This window comes from Toxotes jaculatrix, chromosome 6 (assembly GCF_017976425.1).
Source record: "Toxotes jaculatrix isolate fToxJac2 chromosome 6, fToxJac2.pri, whole genome shotgun sequence".
Classification (NCBI taxonomy): Eukaryota; Metazoa; Chordata; class Actinopteri; family Toxotidae; genus Toxotes; species Toxotes jaculatrix.
The window spans coordinates 22,107,286-22,125,185 of NC_054399.1; the positions used below are offsets into that span (position 1 = coordinate 22,107,286).

The window sequence follows — 17,900 nt, forward strand, 5'->3', positions numbered from 1 at the left end:
GACTGGAGGCCACCCACCAATTCAGGGCTGGAGCTACATGGCCGGGAGCAAAGACCTTGGAGGGATAAAACAAAACCACACTCACGTTCAGAGCACTAAATAACTCCATGTTACATAATTTATTAACTCCACAAACTGTTTAATTCAGGAGCAGGTCTCAAAATCACCTTTTTGTTTAAATAAGTTCAAGTAAGTAGGAGGTAAAGGAAAAAAAAGTAATTTTGCTTATTTATGGCATGTTTTGTGCTCAAGAATTATTGTCTTGATAGCTGAAAAGTGATTTGCCTTATTATTATGCATTGTTTTGGGCTGTTGACTTGTTTACATAATCATAATATTGGTTTAAAGTAGAACAAGCCCTTAGGAATGAGTTATTTCATCCACAAAGAATGATGGGATACACAGCAGCTGTATCTATGATTTTTGCTTTGAAGAAGAAGAAGGGCGGGAGGGCTGAGAGTACCTCAGGTGAAGAGTCTGGGCAGTTAGCCGCTTTCTACATCTGGAAACCAAATGTGCGCATCCACTTTTGTCTGATCTCTACTCTGTCGAAAGCACGGTCCAGATCCCACTTTGCACCAGTTTGCCAAATGCAGTGGTTATAAATTCAGGAATGCCTTTATTGTTACTCCTTATAGATGGTTTGATCGATAATTTCAAAGACATCTTAAGAGCTCATCTTATTGAATGCCAGCCATCATAAGAGTTAAGGCTGAAATAATTCTTTATAGACAGATATTGTTAGTATCCCCATAAAGTGTCAGAGCGTTGGCAGGCTCAGCAGAGGAGAACGTAACAGACACACTCGCGCTCTGAAATTAATGCAAATTTAAACTGACAGTAATGGTGCTGGATTTCAAAAATCCTCTTGGGCCACTCTTGGTCAAAGCTTCCCTGAGTCACAGGGTCCTCGTGGTTAATTGTTAGTGCATGTTAATACATAGACCTGTGTTTTCAGTGGTTTCAGGTGGTGAGTGAATCTGCTGAACTTTTTTAATAACTTAGGTAATTCCTCCCTCCCTGCTATTTCATTACTCAGTTAGTCTCACAGTGAACAGATGGCACATGCAAGCAGTTGATAATCAAAGCAGCAGATGATAAAGAAGCTTCTTAGTGGTGTAGAATGCACCTTACTGCTAATTCACCTGCTTTATCATCATTTTACACCTGATAATTTGTGGAGACTGATAAAACTGACAGCTTTGATCTATTGGATGTTTGTGATTTGAGTTACACAGTTAAACGTGGACATTTTGAAATTCTGAAATGTCTGAAAATCCTCTTTAATTTGTTCCCTACAGTACATTCCCATTGTTGTAAACCATTTTTTATCACCTCACTGTAGCTCTTCGTTTAATTATAACTTACTCACTGTGTCACAGTGTTTGAATTTGACCTGAGGCATTAAAACCGGTTTTGTATTTTTTTTTCTCTTCTAAAAAATTATAATTACATTTACTATAAAATGCACTGTGGTATAGTGGATTTCAACAAGTCTGTGTATTTGCACCTGAATGAACATATGGTCATGTAAGAATGAATATACATAATGTAATTTATAAATATTTATAATGCATACATTATTTTAATATTATAATAATCTAAAAAAAAGATGGATAATAAGAAGATTTTGAGTCTGCATGTAATTTGTGCTCCATCGATTAATCAGAATCATTTTCATTGTATTGCTGTAAAATGTCCTCTGCAGTGCATACTGCTGTCAGAATGGTTTTAAAAAGGGAAATTTAAGGAAGCCCTATGGAAAATGTATCAGATTTTGTTAAACTTTTAAAAATCTGTGTCAGTATCAGGCCTAAAAATGCAAAACCCCTCAGACTATAGCTGTAATAGTGTGTCTCAGATGTTACATCTCTCCGTGTGTGTGTGTGTGTGTGTGTGTGTGTGTGTGTGTGTGTGTGTGTGTGTGTGTGTGTGTGTGTGTGTGTGTGTATGTGTATGTATGTGTGTGTGTGTGTGTGGATACAGGTTCTGTCTTGGGTTATAACTTCTTTAGCCTTCAGCTGTGGTAATTGCTGTCATCCTTCGGAGGAGCAGCCCGCCCTCTCTTGACTCCCACCTAACAGTCTATATTAGAAGTGTTTGCCTCTGCCCCTTCATTCTCACTTCAAAAAAGTTCACACCCACCTAATTAAGGTCAATCTTATGTTTGTGCATTCTAGAAACACCCTGATTATGTGATATGGAAAACAACCTCTGATATGAAGCGCTCACACACATTCTCTTCACATTTTGCTTTGATATTTCAGTGTACTCATACCACACTGATTACACATTGCACACCCATTACACCCCCCCCCCCCCCCCCCCCCCCACACACACACACACATATCCAAGTTTCTCACAACCTCATTCAGTCCTGTACAATCTCTGTCTCAGCAGCATCCTGACTTTCTGTGCTCTGAGCTAATGGACTGTCCTGTCAAATTTGATAGCTTACTTCGCTAAAGGGAAAGAAGAAAAAAGAAATGGAGAGAGCCTTTTCCCTTGGACCAACACTCTCCCACAATATAGCTGGTAACATTTAAAGGGTCAGTACTCTAAAATCACCAAAGGAGTGATCATTCAGACATCTGTGTGTTTGAGATATCCTCAACTGAAACTTCTGCTACAACTCCACCATGATGGAGAACGATGACATCTTCTTTGTCCGCCTTAAAATTATTAAATGACATTTGACAAATTGGCATTTGACGAAGCGCTTTACAGAGACCCAGAGCCCGACCCCAGGGCAAGGAAGCACTCCCTTTTAACAGGAAGAAACCTTGAGTAGAACTGGGCTCAATAATTTATCAATTATTTTCAGAAATAACTGTTTCATAAATGAAATTTCAGGAAAAAGTGAAAATTCTTAGAGCTCAAGGTGACGTCTTCATTAGTCACTACATTAGTCACCATAAGCTACTTCATGCCTGGCCAAGAAAAGCTGTAATGGTAAAACTCATTTTTATTGCTTTTTATTTAAACATTTCATTTGGAAGCAGAAGAATATGTCATTTCTTCTTGTCGTGCCGATAAATCAGTGGGTTTTTGAATATGTTATGTAGAAAGAGGTGTGGTAAGCAGTACTGCTAGCCAATCAGAGAAGGAGCTTATGAGTAATTCTTATCCCTTCCTGTAAAACTTGACAATCTTTGGTGAAAAAAGATTGTGTCCCAAATCTACTTCATAGACACTCAGGAGTCAAAGCAATTCCTTGACACCTTCAACATGTAGTTTAACTGCTCATGGTCTAATATTTTGCATCTCCTGAAACCAGGATTTCATTCGTTTATTCTTTCTTTGTTACCTGAACCCTCTGAATGGATTCATGAAACCAGCTGTAGGCTCTCAGTAGTTATTTTGTGTTCAGCAAACAGCCAGTCCCTTCCCACACCCAGATCAGAGGGACCCTGTGGTTCTCTGCATTATTACAGAGCTGGGCACCGTCCAAATCTGAGAAAAACAACATGAGCAAGATTTAATCATTGACAGTCTGAACACATAACAGTGTCCCCCACAGCTCGGCCGGCCTCCTCTCCTCCCGCTGCGATTGGTAAATGAGAAGTTAAAAGAGAAGCACCACTCAAGCAAAACATCTGCACAGCACCAGCAGCAGCGTTATTCCTATAAAACCTGCTCTGAGTGGCATTTTTAATTTTGTGACAAAAACTAGCAACGACTCGGCCAAACTTTTATCATCTCTGTCCTGAGGAAACAGATGTCACCTGCGTAAATGACTGGAGACCCTGTGGTCTAATTTCCATGGTAATGAAGGTCTCCGGATGTGTGATTTCTACATTTTTATAATTCACAAGACAAGGCATCTTCTCGATTCAGACTGCGTTCTAAATCCCACAGCCAATGGTAGACATATGCTGCGTTCTGATTTAATTAGCACTTTTGCTGTTCTCCACAGTATAGTTACAGAACCTTTATGTTCTGTCAGATAGTTGTTCTCACATCCTGGCTCCTGTATTTTTGCCACAAGATTAATTTGGTCTATCACTGAAAAGACCTTTAAAAGTTTTAGAATCGTTTTCCTGAAGCCCTCAGATGCACTGAGATTCTCAAAACTTGCTGATTTAGTAACAAATAAGTCCCACTCGCCACTTTACCTCTTTAGTTTGTAGCTTCCATAACATTGATCACCCTGAAACTGAACTGTAACACTGAATTATCTTATCGGAGAAAGCAAAGTAGCAGCGGTAAAATGGCAGCACATTAGATCCACAGGCCTTTAAATTATGTCTAAAATGACCTTTAACTGTTAACGCTGGCTGTCCAGCTCAGAGAAAACAGAAGTAACTGTCGGCAGCGCAGCTTCTGTGGTTATTGGATTTACTGCCTACTCTGTTCCACATAAAACAGAAACATCTGGAAAGGTGTCACAATTCTTTTAATCACTTCCTGTGCTCTTTTTATTCACCCAGTAAGCAACAGTAGTGCAGCATCAGTCCAGCACATTTTTTGACTCATTCAGTGTATTGATCATCTGAGTCCTCATCTGGATTAAAAGAGCTCAGAGTGTGTGCTGTAGGATCGTGTTATTACCGTTGCTAACACTTAAAGAGATTGCATCTTCTGGGAACGCGAGTGCTTCAGTTTGTGTGTCCGCATTTATTTATTTCTTCCACGAGGCTCCAGCGTTCCACTGCTGCGGCTGCTTCTATAAAACTCTCTCAATTGAATGTAAATGAAGATGAAGACGGTTCAGTTCTTCTTTTCCTCCTCTCTGCCCACTCATTGCTTTCCACCGCCTCTGGGCATTGTGTCTGTTTGTGTGTGTGTGTTTCGGTATGTGAGCATGACCTTGGTTTGTGTGACTGTATTAGAAGACAGACCACATTCTCCTGGGTCCATCTGGGTGTGGTGATGGGATGTGATGCTCATGCACTCACACCAACGCGCCGGCACTGATCAGTACACAGAACAGGACAAGGTGATTTGTCTTTTGGAGTCTGTGCTTTCTCTTGACGCTGAGTCAATTCTGCTTTTCTGTTTGTCCTCATATCCACACAACTCCTCTGCACCTGATAGATACAGCTGTATTTCCTTTATACGTGCACCTCACTGTTTTCGTTTTTTTAACATTTCTCCACTGAAAAACATCTTGAATTATGGAAAGGAGCTGGTCAGTTTGACTCTTCACGGTTTATTTTCCCAGCAGACGTTTCTCCATCGCCTGCTGCAACATTTATTTGCCCTTACATATTGATTTCCAGTCTTGTCCTCCCTAACTATGCATTGTCATATGGTTTCAGTGGTTTCCTTTGCAGAGGTGTGTGCATGTTCACATGATACATGTATGCACTCTAACATTTTACACTATGAAAACACACTGCAGTATTGTTTCCTAGGTGACTCGTAGTGAGAGCACTTGCTGCAATCCTGCTGTGTTGTGTGTGTGTGTGTGTGTGTGTGTGTGTGTGTGTGTGTGTGTGTGTGTGTGTGCGTGCGTGCATGCATGCTTACATAAGGCGGGTGCGCTGCCTCTGCATGAGGCTCTAAAGACCTGACTAAGATTGTAAAGGAATTACCCTCCCACTCAGCCGAGTGATTAATTTTCATAAACAGTCATGACAACCTCAAGAGCTGCACACACTCATTCATATTTATTCCCACATGGACTCAGTGGAATAGGAGTTTAACTTCATTAGAAATCTGACGTGACACATTTAGCGTCTTACTCCCTCGAGGTTATTCATATTAAATGATAGAATGCATTACCACTGCAACTGTGTTGTTACATTGCAGATGTAGTGCATTTAACTAGTTCTACGTATTCATAGGTAAGTGTTGACTAAGCTGCCTCCCTCTCTTACTCACAGGCACCCCCATTGCTTCTCTGGTCAAACTCATGTTATCATGCTAATGTGACCATTCAGCTCAAAGTTCTGCGTTGAAGTGGAGCACTGCGTCTCAGAACCGCAAATTGGCTAACTTTAAAAATTAAAAAAAAAAGGAGTGGGAGGGACAGAGGAGTGAAAACCAAGAGAGAAGAATGCTTGCGTAGAGGAGGTGTAGAACAGGAAATGGGAGGAATGGAAGTGTCATTAGTTTGGCAGTAAGATGTGGCAAAGAAGGGTGGATAAGAGGACAAGTGAGTTAGGAAAACTTAGCAAACTGACAGGGGACTTTCTGAAAAGAATCTCGGAGTTTTTCACACTTTTGATCTGTGTTGAATTAAAAAGATCAGATAAATTTCATTTTGAAGTTTACGTAACGTACTGTAGGTCAGGGTTGCACTATATTCTATATGCTGTATGGTACGGAACAGATTTTTAAATGTGAAGACTTGTGGGCTTTTGCTGTTAATACTGATTATAGAACACATGAGATCTAAGTCTTACTGTATGTGGTGGAAAAGTTAGAATTAAAACACTTTCAGCAGGAGTGTCAGCAGATTTAATGTCGCTCCCCCTCTAATCTCGTATGATCAGTGCATCAGGGCTTTCTGTCGCTGGTTCTTCAGTCGGTTCTTTTTATTTTCATTCTCATCCCTGGCTGCTCAAATTATGTTTTATTATTTTAGCTCTTTTTCTCCCTCTCATACTTCTCATCTTTCTGTAGTTCTCAGGAGATGCAAAAAAAAAAAAAAAGAAAGAAAAAACAGAAAAAACCAGTGTGCTGGTTCATTCACTGTTGTGTTAATAAAACTTCCATCACAAATTCAATCCATTCACTGACCTTGCACGATGCTGTTGATGCAGTGTGTCATATTATCTCCCCTGATATTCTTCTCTTGAATAGAAGTGAAAATTAAGTTTTTGTAACAAGGACACTAAATGGCTTGGGCCCATAGGGAAGAGCGCTGTAAGGAATAAAAATTATACAGGAAAAAAATAAATAAATAAGAAAACAACAGAGCTACAGATAAGGGAGACAGTGAATAATAAAATTATAGAATTACAGTACAGTAAGAAATTATAACTTCGCCGCTGGATGACAAGCAAAAGTGTTTTTTTTTTTGTAAAGAATAAACTAATCTGAAAGTTCCTGTTGGGCTGAATACTGTACCACCCAAAAATCTTGAGTCTCGCAAAGAAGCCTGGGAAACCTGAGGTACATGATTCAGGCCAGAAAAGTGAATATTGTATTATGGTATGAAAGGCTTCGTAGGGAACTCTGAGAAAATAAAATTGACGAAATTTGAAATGTTTAAAATTCATGCAGTTATTTTTTTTTTTATAGCACCCGGGTAGTTTTGGGGGTGTTTGGTGTTGTCAGTGTTGGACATAAATATGAAAGTCTGTTGGTTTTGTTACTCGAGTTTTGTGCTCTCATTATGATCCAGACTGCAGAGTAAGGTCAGTATCAGTGGACTGGGAAACAGCCAGACGTGAAAGATCCACACTGAACACAGCTTCTTTGTCGCTATCATTATGAATGTCGTGCTTGGCCATAGACTTAGTTTTAGTGACACAGTAATCCCTAGCCTTGTGTTACCTTCTAGAAAGATTATCCAAATGAATTCCTTGTAAAGACAGCAGTGGTTTTGGATAGGGAGTAGATGTTAACAGATAGATAGTCTGAGTGGAGGAGTTGGTATCTGGAAATTGGTTTATAGTTAAACATTGTTTAGACTGGCTTTGCTGTGTGCTTCTTCTGCAACAGTTTCTTTTCAGCATCCTGCAGCCCAGACTCTGCTGCACATATCAATGCATCCTCATACACACCGCTGTGTATATGAGACCATAAACAAACCTTCCATACGGTAGAGCCAGAATACCAAAATACCACATAAATATTTCACCTGTCTTGATTTGGATTGAGGTTTGAGTTTGTGTGAGAGAAGCTGAGGTTTATTTCGTTTGTTTCAGCTGGGCAGCGTATAAAGTATTGATTTAGTGACCTTATTTCTCATCAAAAACCCCCAAACTATATTTATATACACAACTAGAGGTTTTAGCTTCTTTAGTAAATAATGCATCAAAGAAAGAAAATGAGGCCTAGCTGCTAACTTCTCACCTTGACTTTAACAAGTGCTGTAGGAAATTGCTTGTCTGCTGGATGATTAAGTCTGTTTTGTTGTGTCTCTTTCAGAACTGCCAAGTCTGTGCTATAAAATTTCGGGGGTGTCTTTATGTGGGGCCCATAGAGGCTGAGCTGACACAACAGCTTTTCTGATTATGAACCTCTACCTTTTCACCCTGCCTTTTATAGTCATTTTTAATCAATGTAATGCCTGATCAGTATGCTGTGTAATTAAGTCTGGTTTATCTCGGCGTTGCCAAATCCATGCTGTTCTGGAAAACATAGGTCGGGGTTATCTCAGCAACCTGTCTGTGTAATGAGAAGAAGAACAGGGCTTGTTATTGTAAAGCAGAGCAGTGTTTGTCCTCCTACTTAAAGGCTCGCATAACCTTTTTAAATGTCCTTTCATTTAGAGCAATGCTCAGCTTTTGAGTCTTCAGTTGAAGCTTCACTTGTAAGGAAAGAGACATTGATCTGAGAAAATCTTGCGGCTCAGTATTCATTCACACACTGACATATTACTGACTGCTGCTTCGTTTATGCTGTCAACATAAAAAACATTCATGCAGTGAAAAACACTGAGAGCCAGTGATATACTGTAAAGTCCCTCCTCAACATTAGATCTGTGATGATTACTGTTTAAAAAAACAAGGATAATATTCTTAAAATGCCAAAAAATAAACATCACAAAACATTACATGACACATTGTACAAATGATTCTAGAGATGTGCTGACTTTAAGCCACAGGTCAGATGTTGTTCTCTGTAATTGTATTGGTTTTACATGTTTTCAGTTGCTTTTTGTCATATAAGCTGGGGACAGACCTGAAACCTTGTTGAAATCTAAAAAAAAAAACAGGACAAATGACATAATATGTAATTTGATGATATTATCATACCCAGAGACGAACACATACTGAAGAACTGAACAAATACAGAGACAGGCTGATATTATATGTAGTGTATTAGAGCAAGACAAATGTTGAAATCCTGTAGCAAAGTGTCTGGTGGTTACACACACACATTAAGTTGTAAAGCTGTGAAGATTTACTTCCCCTCGTTAAAACCATTTCAGACCTTGTTGAGACAAAATGTTACTCAAAAAGTTAAAAAAAAAAAAAAAAAGGAAAAGAAAAGTTTTTGGACACTGTACATGTGGAATTTTAACGAAGCTTGCAGAGATGTCACATCCTGGCCCTACGTTCTGGCACTATAACACCAATTAGCCTAATGGGCAGAGCATGCTGTAATTGCCGGTCAAACGCTCTGTCTTTTACAGGCTGTAACATCTCCACTGTGATACTGATTGACAGTAAACCTGCCAATCAAATCCAGCCATTCTTCCAAAGGGGGCTCAATAGCCTTATTAGGTCAGTCTAATGAAAGATCAGACCGTTAACACACAGTACGTCTAACTGAAATCCACCTTTTCCCACAGTTTATCACTGTTTTATCTGATGGGGTGTTGTTCTGACGTCTACATCACCGTTATCTTTAGGTTTTTATCTCAAACACCACTGCACCACTATAGTTTGACCAGAGGTGCACGGATGAAGTTATTGATTATTACCGGTTGTGTGTAACATAATTCACTGAACAGCCAGAGTTCCTAGGGAGAGTAAAATTGTGTAAAATGGATGAAGATTAAACACACTCTACTGTAACAGCTAGCAGGATATTTTGATGGCTTAGTGATCCAGCCAGTCAATGTTTTCAGGGTGACACTGCAGCATCCCATGTATGTTTCATGGTACTGAAGCTGATACTTGAGCTTATATAGATTTCCAATAACACGATATTAAATGCTGAGAGACGATATTAATCCAGATGTATTTGGCTTTCGTTCCTGAACATGATGCCGTTGCTGAAACAGACCCACACACACAGCTGCAGTCTGATCTGGCACAGGTACGTTATAGTATTGATTCTCAGTAAGTGTGATTGTCGATGCTCTGTGTGTGGTGCATTGCCTCTTAGCCTTTGATTTATAGCTGCTCCGTTTCACAGGCAGTGATTTATCAAAGCAAAAATGGCCGAGGCCTTCTAAAACAAGCTCACTTCATTACTCAAACATCACATCACAAACCCCTGCATGATAGACTCAGCCTGTTAACAAGAGGGGCTTATTAACAAGGTTAGCTGAGAGTGAGTTAGTGTGTGTGGTTATTGAGAGGCTTATTAACACAGCATACACTGTCAGTCAAAAGTTAATGAATGCCAGGGCCAGTAACTGGGTTTCATTTGTGTATTTGTGCACATGCAACTCGTGTGGCCTTTAAACAGAAGCCGACAGTTTTCTCTGGTTCCATTTTGCTGATGGGTACGAGACTTGCAGCAGGTGAAATGTGCAGGAACGGGAGTGTTTCTATCAAACTCTTAATGCACCGCTGATGAGTCATGAACCATCTGCTTTGCTCTGCGGTCTCTTTTCAGCCCCCTCATTCATGCACGATCCCCGTCTTGCCCTTTTCCTCTCTATCTCTATGTTCACTCGTAATCCTTCACACACTCACTTTCTGTCTCTCTCCATCCTCTCGTTTACTTTGAGTGCCCATCTCTTTATTTCACTCTCACTCTCTGAGCTTTCAGTTGCAGCCGTTTGTGTCTTTGCATCTTGCACTGAGCTATTCAGTCTTTCCCATGTGATCTGCTGTCATAAGGTGTAACTTTTATCTAGGCACCATTTGCTCAAAAGACTCTTTAAATTAAATCAAGCTAGGTTTTTTTTTTACCCTCTCACAGTTAAACCCTTGACAGAAGTTTAGGATAGGGTTAGGGCTCTCTGTGATACCACGAAATACTGGAATCACAAAATCAGTGTGGAAAACACAACCAAGGGAGGAACTGTGACTGTAGAACTAGATTTTGTGAGAAAAAATGATAAAAAATAAATCAAGTCGACATTTCAAAATCCAAAATCCAAACAAAAACAATCTTTCTGTAAGAACTAGAGCCTGACTGGTTTGTGATGTTTGAGACAGACATAAAATATCCACAGTGTTGGTTTTAACAGAATGTAAACTGTCCCCGGCAGGTTTCTAAAACTCCTCAAAAAACAGAGGACATAACCTCAGTGTCCTGAGGTAGCAACGGTAGCTATGACTTACTGAGTTATCAAAAGCTCCATAAAAATCTCACTGTATTCGTTTTTGCCTTTGATGTGTTCACTATGTTCATTACGTGCTCAGATGAGTAAGTAATAGGATGGAAACTGAACCTTTTACAGGTATCAGACCATCAGTTCTGGTCTATTGAGTTAGCTGCTGGAGGAGAAACTTGGCCTCTGCACCTTTTCTTCAGTGGCTTTCTCCTCATACAATTACCTGAGTGACTGGTATTGTTTTCACCTTGTGAATCTGTGTGTGTGTGTGTGTGTGTGTATCATCATGGCAAAATGCAGACCCATGAGAACTGAGTACTCATGTAATAATGTAGTAATGAGTCATGAGTGGGGACATCAACATGTCGATAGGCGTCGCGGCTGGTGCGATCCAGTCACAGGATGGTCTCTCCATGTTACATGTTGCTGAAAATGATGAGTGAAAAGGGAGGGAGATGCATTTTGATCCTGAGGCACTGATGTAAAATCATTCACTGATGATTTTTCAAAAAGAAGCTAGGCCAGATTTTAATTTAATTCTTATCTCGTTTTTTAGATTTGTCCCTCTAAAGATACGGTGTTATCGGGATGATCTAAAATTAAAATTGACTAATATTGACCCTGCGATACAAAATGGGTAAATCTTTTTAATTTGGCAGAAAACTTGTGCCTCCTTTATTTTATTTTTTTTTTTTTTTGTTTTTTTCTCCATTGGTGTCCTGTCTATCTAAAGGGATCACCTGGCTTGGAGGGTTTGCAGAAAATTTGTTCAACTGTTCTGTTTCTATTGTCGTCGATCCACCATTAGACTGCAGACTGTTGTGGACTGTAACTTTAAAACAGGAAAGGCAGCATCCTTCTAATACAAGATGAGAAGTTTTTCACTTGGCAGTATTTGTAGTCTGATTTATTTTGCCGTTAAGCATCTTTGGCTGCTTTCATGTCGGGCCTGCCTCTCTTATTCCAAGATCTGATCTATCTGACACATCTTCACCTGGATGCTTGGCAGCCGTTCCTGTTGGAGACAGTTGATAGAGATGTATCTGAGCTGTCATTTCTGCGCTGCTTGGGGATTTGTCAGCTGAGCCAGTCACCCAGGCTCACTTTCACTCACTCTTGGCTGTGCTTCACTCATCTGGCAGCATAGAGTGTTTCGTCTTAACATTGCCTACATTTTTTAAATAAGATTCAGTTCCCTGCAGGCAGCAGTTTGGCAGAGCTCAAGTCCTTTTCCCCTGCTTTAGATATCGAAGAAAGAAATCCATTGGGGCATTGATTCTTATCACAGTGACTGGAGGTTGGGGGGTGAAGGGCGGGCAGGGAAGGAGTTCAAAGGCGAGGCAACTAAAGGGTTTCTGCAAAGATCAGTCGGTTGGGAGTGGTCAGTTTTTGCAAATAGATGACATGGGCTGATAATAGAGACCCTGCTAGACCCCTGTGTTTGTTGATAAAGACACGTACAGGAATGTTTCTGCTGCCCTCATTAAGCCGTAGATACACACTCCACCTCATTTTTCAGTGCCACTGTATTCCCCTGTGCATATTGTTGCCTTATTTCTGACCGTTTTCAATCAAACTGTATTGTCACATCATTCTCTGTTCACAAGGGGGATGTGCAAAGCTACTGTTGGTGCTAACTCGCGCCTGCATGTGCTTTGCAGTAAATGCTTTTTAATGTGTGGGCAGTGGTCAGCCTTCACTGTGAGCTAACAAAACATTAGAAAGACTGTTTGGATGAAATATATGTTGTAAAAGCTCTTAAAGAAAAACTGCTGTTTATTACTGCTTGGGTTTTACATTCGTAGCTCTAGTCATCACCAGGCCTATCAGCTGCAATAAGTTTGCAGTCAGAGTAATTCCTGAGATGAGGGAACACAGCAGAATAACTAAAGAGCCAAAGAGGCAAAAAAAATGCAAGGAGTCAGTCAGTCGGTAAACAAACCAAATGATTCGGAAGAGAAATTCAACCACAGAGCTGACAGCACGTACAGTTTCCCTTTGCATTAAAGGATAATAGTTGACATTACAGGTGTGCCCACCTTTTTGTTTTACCTCCAGATAAAGTGGTAGCTAGTCTAGCTAAACAGTTGGCTTGTTTACAGCCTAACAGATCGTCTCACTGTCCGAGTTTGTTGTCCCCTTGGACCAGTTTCTAACGATGACAGCATGTTCTGAGATCTGAGCAATTACTGTGGTGAGTGCACTGGTATTATGAGAGACAGGATCAGTGGTTGGACTGGTGAAAATGCATTCACAGTTTGTAATGTACTGTAGTTTCCTTTATCAGGCGGGACAAAGTAGAACAGACCAGAAACACTGTGCAGTATTGTGGCTTTTTGTTTATTCCTTCTTTCTTTGTTTCGTGAAATGATATTAAATCGTCACCTTTCATCCCATCATCGTCGTCATTATGTTGTTGCTGCATTGTTAAGATCTCACATGCACTAACATGGTATTTTCTAACACACAATGTATATATTTTAAGTAACTGGGAGAAAGACAAAGCACTGCTATTGCACTGGGAGACACTGTTTTAAGCTCTGGGAAATTAAAGCAGATTTAATGTGTCTCTAACAAGTGGACACTGGATCAGAAATCAGGGAGAAACTGTTCAGTTCTGTGTGTGTGTGTGTGTGTGTGTGTGTGATAGTATGAGTCACTGTAGATAACCGTGTCTGGTATTTTGACAGTCTGCTGAGCAGGATTGACAAAGACACCATCCACACCACAAGACCTCATCTAGTCTGGCTCCCAGAGAAAAGGCCAAAACAAATACCACAGAAATGTCACAGAGTGTAGAGATGAAGCCGCTGATTTCTAGAACAAAAACACACTCAGACACACACAGAAATACAAACAGACACACATTTAGACAGAGATAACTGGGTTATTTGCATAATCTTCGCTTAATTTCTTGCTCTCGCCTTGTTGTCCATTGTCTCAATGTGATAAATTACTCCAAATTTCCATCCAGGCCCCTTGATATGGCACTAATTGCCCAATTAGGAAGCCGTTCTGCCTGAGGTTTCTGTTACTTCCTTTAACCACTTGATATTTCCAGTTCACTGATTTAAGCACCACCAAGTGTCATTCCTTCATTAACCTTCAAAATCCAGCCATGCACTTCACTTTATTTTATTTTAGTCTTGAAAAAGCAAAAATCTGGGCTCAATTTCCATGATAATGAGTTAATACACTGAGCCCTAATGAAGGTGTTAAGGGCACGGGTAAGGTTACTTTTCTCAATGAGTACACTCATTTAAGTTTTTTTTTACAATTAATGTTTAAGAAACTTCCTGCAGTAGAGAGCCACTTTTTTCAAGATCAAGTCTGTGGAAACTTTTTGCAGCGGAAAACCACTTTTTGTTTCCTTAAGATTGTGTGCATGGGTTTGTAGAGCAGAGGAACCAGACAGTCGCCAGCGGCTTTTTTTTTTTTTTTTTTTTTTTTTTTTTACAGTTTTGCTAAGCATATTGATCTCTTTGTGATGTTACACAGTGAAGTGGTCTGCAGTAACATGAAGGCAGAGGCTACAAGTCTAGTTCCATAATAATAGAATGACTCTACAGGGCAACATATAGGTATTGAAGTACTGTCATCACATCTCTCACATACTCAAAAAGTGGCTCTGCCTTTTTAAACACTATAGTACTTGTACAATGATAAAACATTTTTATTGTTACTGCAAAAAGTTTACAGATTTCCAAACTGTTTCAATTTTTCTCCTCCTTAGTTTTCATGGCTGTGTTTAGGCTACGTAAAGCGCATGATTAAGAGTAAGAAAAGACTGTTTACAAACTGAAAATGAAAACACTGGGATGCAAACCTCAGGCCTCTGGTGTGGAGGCGGTGTGCTTTGTGCAAGAAACGCATCACTTTTTGCATTAATTGTTAAAAGATAGAGGTGCAGTGTCTGCAATCCGACTGCTGGTTTCATGAGTTGAAATCAAAGATCTTTGATAGTTTTATGTGGAAAAGATTCCCATCTTCTGTGGATTCTTGAAGAAATGATAACTTTCAGCCACATACAGTCAGGGATGATTTTTGAAGAATAAAACCAACACTGCCATACTGCTCTGAGCGTCTGTTTTGTCTCTGGACACAACAGTTTCCAGCTTCTTGGTTTCAGTCTTTCAGTCACCACACTGACATCTTAAATGCTTTATCTCTCCAGCAGTGTTCTTTTGTCATTATAAATTAGATCCAGTGTAGAGCTTAACTCATACAATGTTCTCCCTCCTGCAGGTTATTGTGTTTTATCTCTTTTACTCTCCCTTTTTCTCCCAAACTTATTTCTTCCTATTTACCTGCTCTGCAGGATATTGTATATCTCTTCACTGTTGGTTGCACCCAATCTGTCCCCACCAGGAGAACTCTATTTCTGTCTCAAACTTAGTTCCCTCTGCATCCTCTTTCACACAGGAACATTTTTGTTATAATAGTCTTACCTCCTCTTCACGCTGGAATATATCACTGTTTTATCTGAAGTATTATTTTTACTGGGAATTAAAGTTTACCTGACTCTCAATGTGTGACTCTGAGCTTCTTGTCCCACATTCTCGTATAAATATTAGAGAAATCTGTGAGGAAGTCTGTACTTGGCAGTTTATTTAAATAACTGATTTCCCTCGCAGTCTAATCACAACTTCTTAAACTTTATTTATTTTTGTCTCATTGAAACCCCAGAGAAACAGGCTCAGTGCCTATTTTGCATCTTAAGATACATTTAGAAATGCTGCCAGGCTCTGATTCTGTTTGGCATCATAATATATATATATATATATATATATTTTTTTTTTTTTAAATGTCTGACCTATTTTCTTCTCTGTTTCAGGATATTTTATGTTTCTCATGACTCCCAAGATCTGAAGATCTTCAGCTACATCGCCAGAGATGGACAGAGCAATGTCTTTCGCTGTAACGTCTTCAAGTCCAAGAAGAAGGTAAAACGGACAGCATGACTGTTTTAAGCTTTCACCCTCTGAGCTGCAAAATCCACCTGAAATTTTACCTAATGCGTGTTTGTGGTCTTGAGCTCTTCTTGGGTTTTTAAATTAGAAATTTGGGCCGACTATGCCTCTGTGTTCACTGAAGTCAGTTGGGTTTGGGCACAGACACCAAGCTCTGTAAACTCTCGGAGTAACTGTCTGAAACAGGAAACTCTTAATGGATTTTCACATTAAGACAGTGCCATGCGAGACAACAAACTTAGCTCCAGTTTTTCGGGGGGGCTCAGGTGCCCTTGAGCAAGGCACTTGATGCCAGCCTGCCTGAGTGCAGTGAAAAGGAGTTCACATACACAACTAAAATGCATTTGTCTCTGTGCAGCTTCATCATCTGAGCATGAGTTCTTCTTTTAATATGTAAGATTTAGACAGATTGTAATTAGACAAAAGAAAAACTCATACTACCATCTTTATCAGCAGTATTTTTTAACTGTATGAACTGGTAAAGAAAAACACTGGTTGTGTTTCCTTTTATTTGCTCTGTTATTAGTGGCTGAATTTTTGTCTTTCAACCAGTTGCAGTAACCAGTACATCACACACTTTATGTCTGTATTATGGTGAAATTGGAAAAAAAAAAACAGCTGCTAATTATGTCTTATTCAGTGTTTTCCCAGTTTCTTAGTGTTGAAAGAAATTCCTTCTCCTCTCTTAAATCATGTCATTGTCTGAGTCACATCCTCACAACCTCCAAGAGACCAACAGACACACAGATGTCGGGCAGCACTAAGTCCTCCTAATACTGTGGGCTTGTCAGCGTAGAGGTCTGAGGAACAAGATGGACGTCTGTTTGGGCTGGACGTGTTGCTGCAGAGCTGAGCTGAGCACAGACAGAGTCAGAACAGAGTCCAGTTGTGTGACACAGTTTGTTGGGAAGTGTGCTCCCAGTTTTCCTCTTTGGCTGCCAGTTCATAGGACTTGATGCTTGAGTCCAGGGGTTAGCTGGGTGAGGCACACACTACCTCATTATCTCTTACAGACAGACCGACATTGACACATGAGCACAGGCACACACACACTTTGTTCCGAAGACAAAATGGAAAATGACACATACCAGAATTCTCTGGGGCAACTATGGCCCTTAAGCCATTAAGCTGGAAATTGTGTGTGTGTGTGTGTGTGTGTGTCTGTGTCTGTGTCTGTGTCTGTGTGTGTATGTGTGTGTGCAAAAGCATTTATACTGGTACAGCGAAATAAAGTTAGTAAAGGGGATATTTTTAGCCACTTGGGTGAATGACAACAAGCTGTAAACACATAAAACACTGTTATCCTTTCAACAGTTCCAAACTGTGTACGTTAGATCACAAAGGAAGACAGAAGGAAAGAGAGGAGAGGAAGAGGAAAGTTCAAGTTTAAAAAAAAAAAAAAATACAAGCAGTAAAAAAGTGACAGTGAAAGAGATGAAATTTTAAGCAAGATTAAGAAAGACAAAAAAGAGAATGAAACACTCTGCCATAATGAAACAGAATGAGGATATACATATCAAACATGCGATAAAAATGTCATCCACGGCAGTGTGCGCGTCTGTGTGAGTGTGTTTTGACGTGTGGAAGGTTGCGAGTATAAGATTGAGTACAAGATTAAGCAGACTTTATTTCCCTCTTAGCTACCAGCAGTTAAAGAATGGCTGTGCTTTAAATCACAGTGGCATAAGAAGACTTTAGTGGTCTATCACTTCCAACACTCAGGCTGTGTGTGTGTGTGTCTCTCTCTCCCATTCTGACTCGTGCTCTCTCGCTCTTCCCTCTTCTTCCTCAGATCAGGAGTTTAAAGGAAGCTAATGAATGACCTGGCCTCTTTTATGTAGAACTGAAGTGAGCGT

General features: G+C 40.0%; 1 protein-coding gene across 4 annotated transcripts in view; it reads left to right on the plus strand.

Annotated features, from left to right (window-relative positions):
- Positions 1-17,900, plus strand: part of nos1apa (nitric oxide synthase 1 (neuronal) adaptor protein a) — a 155,453-nt gene that overhangs the window by 67,680 nt on the left and 69,873 nt on the right. For all 4 annotated transcript variants that reach the window (XM_041040269.1, XM_041040268.1, XM_041040271.1 and 1 more), the window contains one exon: positions 15,909-16,017. In XM_041040269.1, the coding sequence (XP_040896203.1) occupies positions 15,909-16,017 (109 nt within the window). The remainder of the gene's footprint in view (positions 1-15,908; positions 16,018-17,900) is intronic.